Source organism: Epinephelus moara, chromosome 2 (genome assembly GCF_006386435.1).
Source record: "Epinephelus moara isolate mb chromosome 2, YSFRI_EMoa_1.0, whole genome shotgun sequence".
In the NCBI taxonomy this organism is placed as follows: Eukaryota; Metazoa; Chordata; class Actinopteri; order Perciformes; family Serranidae; genus Epinephelus; species Epinephelus moara.
Genome location: NC_065507.1, coordinates 27,912,088 through 27,927,416, shown reverse-complemented (window position 1 = coordinate 27,927,416; position 15,329 = coordinate 27,912,088). Strand labels below are relative to the sequence as shown.

The window sequence follows — 15,329 nt, the reverse complement described above, 5'->3', positions numbered from 1 at the left end:
AACTTTAGTTTATGAAGAGATTAGACGGAGCCCTCTCCTCTCCTCTTATATGCTTCACTCACAAGTGTGTGAATTGACCTGGATACGAAGCCTCCATAGCGCCAAATAATATAATGATAGTTTCTAATGAGCTAAGACAAAAAAAAGAAAAAGAAATCAGCAGCGGCGGTCATATTTCAGCGGCGGAGCACCACTGCTGCTAGTTGCATATAGGGGAAACACTGTTGCTGAATGGGTTTGTTCTGTTTTGGAATACACAGTTTTCTTCCAAATTAGTGTTAGTGTATTACTATTGAGAATTTCGCTTCGACAAGCTCTCTCTTTTTTGACCATACACCTGTTTGCATCCCTGAGAATAATGGCCAACAACATTGCTCAAAAAGTTGCTCTGTGTATCATCAGTCTAACAGTTGTGTTGGTGAGTCAAAATGAATGAGGGCTGTGTAATATTAGACAAAACCGACAATGCGACGATTTTGTATACTGCGATATGTATTGCAATATACAGTGTATTGCAGTAACTTGAATAGCTCTATTTGGAAAGAAGTCATCATTTGGGATTTGGAAAGGATGTATTTGCGTGAAATACATATTTTACAATCAAACTGTCATGGAAATTGAGAACTTCACAACCTAAAGTATTAACCAGAAAAATAAGTAGGCTATGGCATATTGCCTTTGACTAATATTATATTGATATGATGAACTTATACTGCGAGTCTCACAATGTGACTATTGCACAAGAACACATTGCGCTGGTGATGCTCTCATGATATTGTGCAGCCCTAAATTGAATTGAATTCTATGGTTCATCATAGAAAAATAACCAGTTTTTGGATTGGATTTATGACCCCTGGACCATTTTTGCACTGCATAGCAGTGACCCCCATCAAGTTGTTGGAAGTAACTAAGTAACTTCTACTTTACGTACATTTTAAACAAACTACTTTTTACTTTTACTTGAGTAGAATTTCATCAAAGTAAAGGTACTTTTACTTGAGTAGAATTTTTCAGTACTTTTCCCACCTCTGTTTATAGGCTTATACAGACTGGTAACATCCTCCTCCTCCTCCTCCTCCTCCTCCGCTCCTGTGTGGCACTGATCGCTCCTCATACACAGCAGGCTGCCCTGTACACGCCGCTCCTGTCAGCGTAGAAGCAGGCGGATGCACTGATAGCTCGTATTTCTCTTGACTTTCACATTATGTTGTTGTGTGTCGCGGTTGGTCTCCCTCCACCTGGCCCCTCGCCATCCCTCCGGACGTCTGTGAGAGCGGACTGACTGAAGGTAAATGTCCGGAGTGAGAGAGCAGCCCGCCGGATTGCTGCAGGCGATGAAGGCGCTTTGAAAAACCTCCATCGCTGCCCGACTGAGAGTCGACTGGTAAGTTGAGTTTTGCATCTGATGGAGGCAGTTTATCGGCGTCATTATGAGCCAGAATAAGATGGTTTCAACTTAAATTCAATAAAGCATAAATATATTTCAAAAAGAGGCATTTATTTTGAGGTTTGATCATGATCAATTTTCTGATGTAAGAGGGGTGAAATTGTAGAAACGAGCGCACCTGCCTCACTTCTCTTTAAAGAAGACACGTCGTTTTATTTTGTGGTGTTGTTCAAACTAGGCAACATATAATATATTAAAGTGCTTTTATATGTAACACTCATAGCCTAATGATCTATTTCTGACACCTGAACTTGTGAACGCACGCGCACAAGGACGAGCGGCGCGTGCGCAGAGGAGCAGTCCTCATTCACCGCTCGGATCATAAATTATTAAACTCGTGGAGTCATTCACTTAAAGCTCCACATTTTCACACACGGCTGTGTCACCCTCTGTTTGCATGAAGGAGCAGACTGAAATATTTTAAGTTTCAAGAATTACAACAGCTTGTATTCTCCTGAATGATTTATAAGACTAAGAATGTGTAGTAATGGCTGTATCATCACATGATACTCATTTATAAAAGGCAATATTTGATAATAGGACAGCAACTAACATTATTTTTATGACTGAATTATCTTCCTGTTAGCCTATGTTCTCAATTGAAAGTCCATTTGAATGTCTTTAGGCCCATGTGTCATCTTCAAATTGCTTCTCTTATCCAACCAAGAGTTAAAAAGTTTAAAATATTCAGTTTCATATCAGAAATGTCAAACAAAAGGACCAAATTTAACATTTAAGATTCACATCTTTTGGCTTTTTTGCTTGAATAGTGACCGAAACGATCAATCACTTTCCAGAGTAATTGCAGATTAATTATCAAACTGAAATTGGTTTCAGCTCCATTTGATATTCACTGCTGCTAGCGCCAATAATAGGTAATGATAAGTCTGTCTCATTAAAGTGAGAGCAGCGTGTCATTGTCTAAAAGTAGAGCCACTCCATTTATGTCTCATCTGTCTGCTGCAACAATACTTGTTCCTATAATTGAATTCTACGATGTGCAATAGGCTTCTTTATGCAATATTTATGAAAAACTGCATTTGTATGTGCACTGTCAGCCACAGTCTGTTTAGCAGTGAATTTGTACACTCAACATCTCTGACGACAGACTCATTGGCCTCGTTTCTCAGGCTCATGTTTGTGTCTGAGGTGTAACATTGTGGACGGAGTGAGCGGCACCCAGCTGCTGCTGTTTGCAGGAAGGTGCCAAAGCCGATCCCCATCCTCGAGAAGAATGTGTCCCTAAACTCATGTCGACTCTCGTGTGAACCCTTCGCAGTCGACTTTGTTTTGCAGCAGCATCGTTTGGGGGATGTGAAGTTGCACCCAGTTGTGTTTGGGTGAATTTGAGGAGCTGTGTCATTGCTGCTCATTTTCTCCTGATTGGTATCCAGACTGTTGGCAGCAGAGTCACTTTCAGAGATCACTCAGACTGAATAAATGGATTGACTTTAATTGAGAGACACTGCTCAGAGCTGTGTGGCCACTTGTGCACCTTTTCCAGCTATTCTACTGGTTTCATTCATCTTATTCTGTGGTGTGAGGGAGCGACAGTCAGGAATCTCGTGCCAAGTTCAGCTCAGATCCCGTTTTCGTAGAGGTTTCCATCGTGAGGGTGAGGGTGAGGTTTGCCACTCTAGTTTTCCTGCAGGTGGGTCACGTTTCCAATTTGTGTTAGTGGAGGTGGAACCGGACCCCTGAGGAATCTCCCCCCACAGAGCGTGCGAGGGAGATGTGTGAGAGAAGACTAGTGGGGTGGGACCACCTGTTGACAGATCCACCCTGCATGATTGAGAGGGGGTTGCTTTTTGGAATATGAAGAGGATGAAATGAGGGGTTGATTTGTGAAAAGGTGCTCTGATCTCAGTTGTCCCGTGAATGCCACTGACCTTCCTCAGTGTTTTCCTTCCTTTTCTTTTTTTTAATGAGAATTAATCCTCACTGTAAATTTGATTGACAGCGAGCTGCAGCATCCCCACTATCTCCAACATTAGAGTAGATTTTTCTCTCTGCATAATTCTCCCTCCTCCGCTCTCTGCAGCCTCACTCCTGCCCTGCCCGGGGTATAAATAACCATGTGGATGGAGCAAATCTCAGCAAAGACCAGCGCTGTGGTACATCAGCACTTTGGAGAGGGTCGGGGATTATTTGGTTCTCTTATCTTCTTCATCTCTCAGTTGGCCGTCTTACACTGTGGTCAGTAGGTTGTCGCAGCAACAGAGTTCGTACTTCAGCTGATGGTATACATGCTATCTGTCCTCATGAAATAATGCAGTGACTGTGCCTCCCACTGAAACAGAAAGTGTCTTGCAAGAAGGACATCTGTTCATGGTTCACTTTTTCAGTTTAAGCAAGATGTCCCCGTTATTGTAGACAGGTACCAGACTCTGAATCACTGCCCACGTCCCAGATTCAGATCAGTCTGTTCTCATTGATCTCTCTGAGTTGCAAAAACAGCCGAGCTGATCAGACTTGTGTAGAGGAGCTACACTCAGCTGTATAGACTGTTGTATGTCGACTTACAGATATATCAACTTCTAGATTGACTGATTTTTCGATCCAACATTACATTAAACCTGCATCTATACTTTGGCCACTAGGGAGAGCACAACATGATGTAAATCCACTGTTGTGAGCACCGTTTATTTTGTCTCTTCTCCAAGAACAAGACACAAGAGTGATTTGACTGAACCAAGACAGAAGAGCTGTGGGCCATAGACCCAAAACAAGGAGCTGAAAGTAGGGCAGGGCAATGTGGAGAAAATCAAATATCACAATATTTTTGACCAAATAGCTTGACATTGACATTGCAATGATATTGTAGTGCTTTCACAAAATATTTACACAGTCATAAATAATCATCAGTAAGGTGAATAATAAATAAATAGGTAATAGAACAGCTAGAACATTCTGTCAAGCTATTAAATCTACCTCACTTTACTGTAGTCTCATATCAGGATACTGATATAATATAGACGTCCTGCCCAGCTCTAGCCAAAAGATGCTAAAATTTGAGGCTCTGTGTGTTTATCACTACAAGCTTCACTTTCACATCACACACAATTTTTGTTTGTAGTGCAGCTCCAGGAAACCTAATCTCTATAAACAGATATAAAAAAAATTGGTATTGGAACTGTTCGGGTTTCCGTGTGTAGTCCAAGTAGTACTGAACAGTTAGGTTTAAGTGACAGGTGTACGGGCTGTTTGAAGAGCAAAATAGATGGAACGCATCAGCCAAAATGCGATCTCAGAATCCATCAGCTATCGTCTGACGATGATTTAGCATTTTATTACTTTTCGTTTTTTAAAATCTGCATTCATATGCAAATATCTGTTTGTTTATAGAGATTAGCCAAAAAGACCGGTGCACAGAAGAGGAAGTCTCGGCTCAGATACCTGCTAGCTACTGCTGAAATATTGGCCCTCACCCCCAGAGGCTCTGCTGTTGTCAGACCGATTGCCGATGGGTTCCAATATGGCTAGAAAACACTACTGCATCCATATAACATTTACTACGGATTGATTAGAACAAGATAAACTCTTTTACCAAGCATGGAAATGTCTAATATAAACACAGTGTTAAACTTAGTAATGAAGTGAAACAGAAAAGGAAGTTCAGTTTGATTTTTAGGCAACAGTTGCCTCAACAGTTGTTGGCACATTTCCTATACCTTTATTGAAATTATCTGATTACCATTGTGTTCTAAATAGTGATTGGGCAGTAAAATGGAAAGAATGAAGAAAATTAAAGAAAACAGTAAAAAAATGTTGAAGTCTTCAAATACTCTGACAAACAGTTCGAAACCCAAAGATTTACTATGTACGATGTTTTTTTATTTTTGCTTCAAAAAAGACTTAATTGGTTTTCTCTCAATCATCCAATCGATTAATCAACTGATTAATTGATTGGATGATTGAGAGAAAACTAATCGATTACTCAACTGATTGTTTCAGTTCGAGTTGAGACAAAAGTGTGCACAGGTTTTGCTGTGCTCTAACAACAACTAGTAGCGCTAACTAATGGAGGACTTTGACTCTGACTGACCACCTGCTGATGTGGTTTGTTTGTAGCACTCATTTCCTCGGCCTGGATCGCTGCATTTGTTGTCTCATCACCAGTGGCGACGGTGTGTAGAGAGGTGGATCAAGGCAACCATTTCAGAAGCAGTCCATGGTGATCGGAGCAAGCCAGAACAACTCTGCCTGACTGAGGAAGGACAAGGGCGAGGGTGTTGTTATAGCCTCTGATCCTTTTTTTTTCTTTTGGAAAGAGAAGCAGACCATGCTGAGGTGGCAAAGCTGAGATCGATAGGTGTAGAGGGTGTTGAGGAAGGTGACTATGAGGCAAGGAAGCTTCTGGAGATGAAGATTAACATGAAGAAACAGTATTTCTGTGTTTTGGATCCCTGCTTTTCTGTTTTCACGCAAACTTTAGGCAATAAACATGAAACTAAGGTTAAATTAATGTCTTTTTGCTGTTTTTTTTTTGCTTCTGATTCAATTAAGAAGAATTAGAAGAATCCCGATCTGTCTCTGCAGACTCTTTGCAGGTAACGGTAGGTGGTTGTTGTTGGTTTTTTTGCAGGTTGAGTTCCAGTTTAAAGCAGTTGACCCGTGTGTCTTGTTAACCAGACTGTAGCAGAAAATGAAAGAAAAAGACCTGCCGGCCAGACTGGTGCACAAGGTGTGGATGACGCACGACAAGTGCAACAGCGTGTGAAGTAGCGCCCGCAGCTGTGGGCTCTCTGCTGATAGCTTAAGTATTAAAACAGGAGGCTGTTTCCCTCATATACAGTGTCGCTAGAAATTTCACGTTGAGGCGACTATAATATCTTTTCGTGGTGCATCTTCATGATAGTTTACAGCTTGTGAACATAAAGTGAAAGATTTTTTTGTTTATCCAGTTTTGGAAAAAGAAAATGGAATTAGCTTATAAAATTTTTGAAATATTTCATGCTTAAGTTAAGTATTTATCAGCATACGTTGGTGCAATCATAACGTATATGATTACTTTCCACCTTTGATGCCTTCTAAAATGGCATTAAAAGCAGCGATTGCCAGAGAGACGAGAGATGTAATCTGTATGTGCAGGCTGTGGATGGATGAACATGAGATGAGGTGAGTGCACGCCTCCAGGGGGTCTGTGCTCACATGGCAGAGGGAGGCACGTTTCAGAGTGCAGCATCGAGGCCATTGGACCTGAATGTAGAGAGACATGCAGCAGAAATAGACGGGCCTCGCAAGCTGGGATAGAAACACTTTTCATCGGTCCATGGATCCATGAAAACCCTTTGATGTAATTATAAAGTGAAGACTCTGGATCAGTGGGTCACAGCAGCAAGTTTTTGAATTAGTCATCTATTGTGTCTGTCTGTTTTTTAAAGACAGACTGCAGAATAACATTTACTGGAAGCCACCGTCTTCCAAAACAAAAAAAGACGGATTTTAGCACTTTTGTTTTGGAGTCTTTGCAAACAGTGGTGACGCTACTCGTCCTTTTGTTTGTCAGCCTGAGCGCTCGGTCTACAGTGAAGTGGAAAAATGTTTAATTTAGATTGAAAGTGAAATCTGTTTGTGTGTTACAGGAGCTGTCTGGCTGGCTGCACTACTATGACTCTGAGCTCCTGAAGATTTGCTTTAAAAAACAAAATTGCCATCCTTCCTGAAGCCCACTTAATTCCTCGATGGGTTCCCGCAGCCAAGGGTTCTTCCACCATCACCACAACCATCATCGTAGCTCCATGGTGCCCACTGTTGTGCCCAGGCTGCTGCCTGAGAATGGCAGCCTGCTGGGGGGCATCGCGCAAATCACCCCCAACCTCTTCCTCAGCAGAGGGAATGTGGCATCCAACCGCAGCCTGCTGCTGTCCAAAGGCATCACCTGTGTGGTCAATGCCACTATCGAGCTCCCCAACTTCAACTGGCCACACATGGAGTATGTAAAGGTCCCTCTGGCCGATATGCCCCACTCCCCCATCTCCTTGTACTTCGACAGTGTGGCTGATAAGATCCACAGCGTGGGACGAAAGCGAGGGGCAGTGCTGGTGCACTGTGCGGCAGGCGTGAGCCGCTCAGCCTCTCTCTGCCTGGCGTACCTCATGAAGTATCATCGTGTGTCTCTGGCTGAGGCCCACGCCTGGGTAAAAGCCCGCCGCCCTGTCATCAGGCCCAACGGTGGTTTCTGGCGCCAGCTCATCGAGTACGAGAGAAAGCTGTTTGGTAGAAACTCTGTTAAGATGGTTCAGACTCCCTACGGGGTCATACCTGATGTTTATGAGAGGGACCGCAGGAGCCTGGCTCCGTACTGGGGCCTGTAAAATTCGCAGCGAGGAGATTGAGGAGGAAGTGAGGATGAGCCCTTTTGCCCCCCTGGACTGCAGCTTCATGCGTGTTCAGGACCGGCGAAGTGAGACACGTGTGTACATCTGTGTGAGGCTTATTTAATGAATACTGGTGTATACTTTGGACAGAGGGAGCCTTAACCAAACACTGGTTGTTGATGCTGTTCGTCCAACCAGTTGCCTCCATTTAGTCTTTGAGCGGGAGCAAGGCGACTTCAAGCCCAGAATCCTTTTGGACCAAAGGATCGATTGGGACCACGATGATGTCAGACACCAAAACAAGATGAAGTGATCAGAGCGTGGATGTCGGTGCCATCTATCTCCCAGTCTGTCTTTCCAGTTCCAGTGGAAGATGGTGAAGATGTTGGCTGTGCTCGAGACTCTGGAGCTCTGACAGCGATGTGACTGAAGTCCTTTCCTGACGTGATGATGTCATGTGGTGGTATTGTGCCAGTTTTGCAGTAATCTTTGGTGTGAAGGGCAGCAGCATGCTCTCAATTTATGGTAGCATTTAAGATAAGTGTACAGAAAAAAATATATATATATAGGCAAATTATTTTATTGGGATGTGCTGGTAGCGAGGAGAAAAAATGGCACACTTTAACTGAACATTTAAAGATGTTATTATATCTACCTTTTTTAAGGTGAAAATCTAGAAGATGCAAGCTAAAAGTCAAGGTTTAGGGAAAGCTCCTGTGTACCACAGGGTTGTTTGTTCCATCCTGTGACCACACTATGTTATTGTAGTGCTATTTGATGCTGTATTTGAAGAAAAAAAAAAAAAAAAAGCTGCAGCTTCAAGGGAACTGGTAGCTCTATGATAGATGCTTGAAAGAGTATTTTCTATCCCACTGTTTTGCCTTGTGTCCATAGGTTGGAGGGAGATCAGAGCAGTACAAAAAAGACATTTTATTTCTTTATGTAAACCAACTTAAAAGAGCGATATCACACTGGCTGAAGATTCTTCTGATGTCGTCTGCTGGTTGAAATTTTACCTTGCTGCACTTGCTGTCCACACTCCACAAGTGATGCTGAGTAGAGTTGGGTTGATTTCCGGTTTATCCGGTCTGGTGTACGAACTTAAACCGGTTTGATTTTATGCAAAGTGGCTGAACCGCCATGTGACATTATGACATGCTATGGCAAATTAAAAAGTAGCCTACATCATCAACCTTTGCTGATGGCATCATGGCACTAAGTCCAACTTGTATTGCATTGGTAATAAGCAATGTGACAATGGGATCAACATAATATGTTTTTAAATGGACTAAAGGAGCCACTACAGTAGTGTCTGACAGGCCGTGAACAATTTACTGCAGAACCTAGCACTGGCAATGTGGAGATCAAATTTCAGCAGAGGTGGGAGAGGGGGGTGCATGTTGTGTTTGTTTTCTAGAAACGTCATGTGTTTTTGGGGTGATACGATGAGACATAGCAGAGTCTTTCAAGAAAACTGCATCAGTATGGCAACATTTCGGATTTGAAGCAAGCAAAAGAGGTGTGTAACTGGCTGCGAGCCATGTGGTGCGCCTTTTTGAGCAGAACTTGTGTTGTACACCCTGTTTCTATTTATTCCTGTAGCACACATTGAAAACTCAGCGTAGAAGGAGAATGACTGATTGATGAAGTTGAAATGAGGAATTATCTATATGATACCTCCTCATTTCTCTACATAAACTAAAATAATTTGGCAACTGGCTGGAGTGAGATCGCCAGGGAGCTGAAAGTTTCTGGTAAGGTACATGTTATAACTAAAGTGCATATTTAATAGATTTAGTGTGGACAGAGAGCTCCAATGTTACACAATACAACATGATAGTCAGAAGTATGTTAGCTGTTAGTGAACGGTGTCATTATGTTCCATTCCAGAGCGGCTTTTGAGTGCAGTGCGACACCTAGTGGTAAAATTCAGTATACCAGTCTGGTCCAGTGTTTGGCTTAATATCAAACCGGTTTAAAAAACTTTACACCGGCCCAACGCTGCTGTTCAGCTCTTAAGTCGTAGGGGTGAGATTAAAAAAAGATATCACAGTAAATACACACAACCATCAAGTTTGCCACCAATATTACCTTATAAAAGTAGTTTGTTTATGCAGCAAAACGCATCATGTCTATCCTTAATGTCTAACACGTTTTGAATATATGTCTTTCCTTCCTCATACAACATTTGCAAAGTTGAGTTTTTAAGTGTTTTAATTCTAGCATTGTAAACATTCATGTTTACGTGGTAGCATTCTTCTTCTTCTCTATCTGTACTGGTGCAGTGCTACATCTCTTAGCACATTACTGCCATCTTAGTAAGCGTGAAACCTTTGGTAGGATTTTGTATCATTACGCTTGTGAAAATCTGCACCACTAGTTAGGGCTGCACAATATGCAAAAAAAAGATGTTGCCATTATTTTGAAAGATTGAGATATAAGTTGTGATTTTAGTGGGAATGGTATTTTTTTTTTTTTGCATTTTATTTTACTGAAAAAAATGTGCTTTTTGCTGGGGTCTAAACCAAACAAGCACCAAACATTCACTTACATCTGGAATATGATTTGAAGGCCCAGGAATCTGCCACCAATGTGCTTCATTTACAATGATATATTATTACACATTTATCTTTATCAAAAAATCGCAGTTCCAGCAATTTGGATATTACACTTGGCCCTGTTGCGATTTCAGTTATATTTTAATTTATTGTGCAGCCCTACCACTAGAGATCAAAACCTCCCCGGGTTACTTATATATACTTGATTATATAGTTGATTCTTTAAAACATTAGAAAATGACATTCATCTGACATCTGACATTCATCAAAACACCTGCACCCATTGTTTTCAATGTAAACCTGTACACCGCAATGACGTGTCCAAAAGATATCAAGAGAAAATGCAGCAAATTCTCACATTTTAGAAGATTAACCTGAGATAAATGATAATTAAATCTGTGAACAATTATCATTTCATTTTCTTTCTATCAGCTAATCTGAACTAATTGTTTCAGCAATAGATGTACCAGATAACTCATGTTACAGACTGTGATACCATCATTACCGTGAGCAGTGAATGTATCGTGTCAGTTTTGTATTGTGACTCTCACCCCTACACTATACTGTGGTATAACATCACTGTTGGGTATGGGTCGTGTAACAGGCTGCACACAGCAGTGATGTTGGATGTGGTGTCGAGTGCAACACAGTTGACATATTCAACCCACAGAGATCAGTGCAACAATGTTTTTTCAACAATGCCATAATAAATTAAGTGTGATATTACAATAATATTAATAAAAAAGAATAAAAGTTCAGGGGTTAATGATTGTTAGCAGGAAAAGATGTTCTGTAATCTGACTTCTAATTATTTCATGCCCCAAGACAGTCATATTAAAATAATAAGAAAAAGAGCTCATGTTGGTTTGTGTTTAAATGTGTTTGAATTTAATAGAAGAAAAACATCTCTTACACGCAACATTTCAGGCTTTCACTGGAATAAGAATGCCTTTTTTTTCTGACCACGACGACATCTATGAGATGTCTTCGCATGAACAGGCTGCAGCGTTTCCTCCTCCAAACGCCTCTTGATGTTCACTCTGCACGGCCATTTTCCCCGAGAGACGTCTTCAGATGTCAAAGAAACGCTCTGTCATTCATTTTCATTTTGCTGTGGCTACAGAGCAGCAGGCAGATTATTGATGAGCACCATTTGTCTTGTGCCCACACTTTCTGAGGGACCTCCAGAGTGGTCTCTACAACGAATGCCATTACCCAGAGACATGTCTGATGACAGGCCGACCACCTTTGGAGATGCACAAGTGATGGGCCCAAATTACACACTGCACATGCTATTTTCTCACAACCAAAAAAAAATCATCTTTTCCTCCTGCCATCTCCCCCATCTTCACGGTGTTAACGTGAGCACATACACAGGGTGTCCGGGGCATAGTCAAGCACCAAAAGTAAACACATCCCTCACCAGCAGCGGGATATTACCATCTATCATTAAAGCAGTAAGCAGAGCCATTTGCATCATCCTGAGCTTCAGAGGCAGACCAGGCTCCAGCGGTGCATGCCATGCAGAACGAACAACACTGATGAAGTTTGGGGAGATGACATTCAAGACTGCAGCAGCTCAACAGGATACATCCGACACCGGTGAGCTGCAATAAACTGCTGTGTTTTACTATTATCTTCATTATGTATTCATTCGTTTTATTCGTAATTTATGTTTAATGAATTAATAGTGAAAATAGGTCTGTCACGCTTTCCTCAAGCCCAAGGTCACATGTTTAAGTTTTGTCCAAGCCCCCAGGAACAGCGGCAGACTTTGAAGCCAATTTTACATAGTGGCCAAATGTGGAATTACAACTTCCTGGTTCATCAAGTGATTCTATAGGGCCCAAAAAGAATTTTTCCCATAGACCTACATTGTGAAAGAGACTTCTGTAGATCAGTGAGTTAATATTTTTGATTGTCACAACCCCTGCAAAATGACTCATTGGATGGATGGTTGATCCATTTGGTCTGATAACATGTTGAAAGTGTTGACGAGCCAAACAATAAAATCGTTTTAATCACCATTTAAGTTAGCAGTGGGCTGAGCCATTAGTTAGCTGCTCAACCACCACAAGTCTCTAGTGTGCTTGGTCTCTGGGCCCCACAATGTGGAAGATCCAGACAGTTTCATACTGCAGAAAAGAGCTATTTTTGCTTCATGCACCACTGAGCAACTTTAATTGAAATAAACGAGGCCCCACCTCCAACGCTATATCCAGTTTTCTTTATACCTCCATGGCTTCAAATCAAAAGATATTCACTTTACAATGACATAAAGCAAAAAAGCATTTACTCTAGGAGACCCATTGGACAGCAATCTTGGCCAACATGACAGTCTTTAAGAGGCTCATTTATGGGCTAGCGCGAAAGTAGTCTTATCACAGGCAACTAGACAACCTAATAGTGTCTTGACTGAAATGTTGCACATAAACACACCACAAAGACTACAATCAATGGTCAACTAGCACAGACAGAACGTCTGTGCTAGTTGACCATTGATTGTAGTCTTGATTGTGCCTTCTTGAGAGGAAATAATTCTCCATACTAGTAGGCAGAAATAGTCTGTATTCATCATTCAAAAAAGGGAAACCGTAAGACCAACAGGACGAATTTAAGACGCTAGTTTGTCAGTTAGCACATTAAAAACACAACCTGATGTTGAAAGAATGAGTTTGTTTACATTTGATGCCCTCTTGACTTGAATTGCTTCCGTTTCTTTTCTCATGCACTGAGCTAAACAGCCAGTCAGGATGATATAATTCACTGCTGGGCATTACCGTCCCCGACGCCAATTCAACATGCTGAATCAGCTGAAAAAAAAGCTGATAAGGGCTGACAAAAGCCGACTAGCGCCAACAGTGGAGGACACCTCAAAATATCTGAAGAAAATGGGTTCTGTGCTTACCAACGAGTCTCCTCTTTACAAACATGCCCACTTTATGCTAATCACACGCAGTTTTTGGACATAAAAACATGCTGTTTTTTGCATGAAGCATATGAGTTATTTTTGCCTATTTTTTTCATTATATTACCGATTTATTCTGCCATTTTAAAAATGTTTTGTCATCTCCCTGGGTCAGGTCTCGTTTGATCTACGCTACACTGCCCCCACAATTTCCGATGGTACTGCTCCGTTTTGTCTGTATCCATATGCTTTCAGAAAACACGCACAAATACGGATGACGAGAACACAAAGTATAAATAGAAGGCTCTGTTTGTGTCCACATCTTAACCTTGAGCATAAATGAGTCTTATGAGGAAAAATATGTATTTTTGAATTAGGGGTGAACTGTACCTTTAAGATCTACATTTGCACACTAATTCCATATGGTACCTTTTCAAGGATGATTCAGATTTAAAACAAAAAAAAAGAAAGAAAGAAATATCTTAATATTTGACTGCTTTTAAATACAAAATATTCAAGATAAATTGTGCAAAAAATCAACTCAACCACAAGATGAATAAATAAAATGTAACATTTCTGTAATTATTTCAGCATTTGTCCAGTGTTGCATCTATGTCCGTGCAGGTTTTATTTCAACCACACAAAACAAATAATATGAACATCTGCCGTAGCTGCAATGGATTACTCACTTGTGGCTTCATTGGGCTTCAAATTATACGGCCTTTAATAATTCACTATAATCAGCATGAGCTACAGCGCTACTCCCGTATCAATAAGTGTAAATCCTGAATTTCCATTTTAACAAGGCCATACGCACAAGGCCAGTTATTAATATAAACATGCTGCTTTCAGTGCTGCTTCAATTTCAGGCTCACCGCCCTCGTTATAGTTATAATAATTTGACAACCTGATTTAGCCACACAGCAACATATGCTGTTGGATGTGATTCAAAGTATGTATTTTATAGTCGCAAACACAAAGGGATCAGCCACATGGAGAATGCTGATTATTTGGCTGCCAGCAGCACTTGGAAACCTTAATAAACCTCCCAGAGGACAATTTTTAAATGTTGTCAGTGCTTCATGTAAAAACCATGAAAACGTAGAATTGAAGCAGCGATATAAAGAATCCATAACTGAAAATAAAACATGAGAGTAAGAGAGTAAAAAAGCCTCGCAGCCAGACGAAGGATCATCTAAGGCTCAGTAGGAGACTCTGGCTGATACAGTTTGGTCTGTATTGAAACAAGTCATTCTTCCTCAGTGAGCAGCTGAATGAGTGTGTCGTCTCAGTGGTGTAACACTGACTCATCCAGCCGTCGCCTTTAAAGCCTTAACTGTCTGAACTGATTGATAGAACGGACACTGAGGCAAAAGACTTTGAGCCACGGAGCTGTATTCAATTTGTACTGAACATCTCAACAGTAAAAAATGACTAATATTTGTGTTCAGGTCCATCAATGGTGAAATTGAGCCATCATAAATCTACTCAAGTTCGCCTTGGTGCTTTCTTTTAACTAATCGCTTCTATGAAAGGGAGAACTAGTGTCAAAGGAAAATTTTCTCTTTGTCAGCTAAGCTCCTGAAAGACAGACGCCAACAGTTGATCCTACAGGTTAAAGCCTGATGTATCTTATTCCTCAGTGTCACAGACCTTCACTGTCATCCAAAACTATTAAAACTAGTCCATACCCATTGAGTGCACAGTTGCCCATGTACAGTTTCACATGGCGTGTGTTTGGGATACAGGTCATAGGAAATTGCAGATTAAATAGTCAAGTGAACCCATTAAGAAGAGCAATGTATTTAGACAGAGTTTCTGTGAATTTGATAGTACGATTGCTTTATTGAAAGTACAGTAGATTGACCACGTCAGTGAGTAGAAAAACGTGGGACAGACAGAATGACTGACTGACAGTTTCCGTGATTATGTACAGCGTACCATACCATGACTTAGTCAGACCAAAAATTAGAAAAAAAACAACAACATTTGGCCACAGGGGGAGCCACAGCGATCAGTCGCATTTTAGCCATTTTTAAGCATTTTTCTGTTGTTATAGCGCCACCCAGTTGCCAATTAGAGTTAAATTTCTCCAG

General features: G+C 41.1%; 1 protein-coding gene across 1 annotated transcript; it reads left to right on the top strand.

The window, feature by feature from the left end:
- The first annotated feature begins 1,142 nt into the window (after positions 1-1,142).
- dusp14 (dual specificity phosphatase 14) lies at positions 1,143-11,541 on the top strand. Its single transcript, XM_050074395.1, has 2 exons — positions 1,143-1,384; positions 7,033-11,541. The coding sequence occupies exon 2, from the start codon at positions 7,132-7,134 to the stop codon at positions 7,762-7,764; it is 633 nt and encodes a 210-aa protein (XP_049930352.1). The 5' UTR covers positions 1,143-1,384; positions 7,033-7,131; the 3' UTR covers positions 7,765-11,541.
- The last annotated feature ends 3,788 nt before the right edge of the window (positions 11,542-15,329 follow it).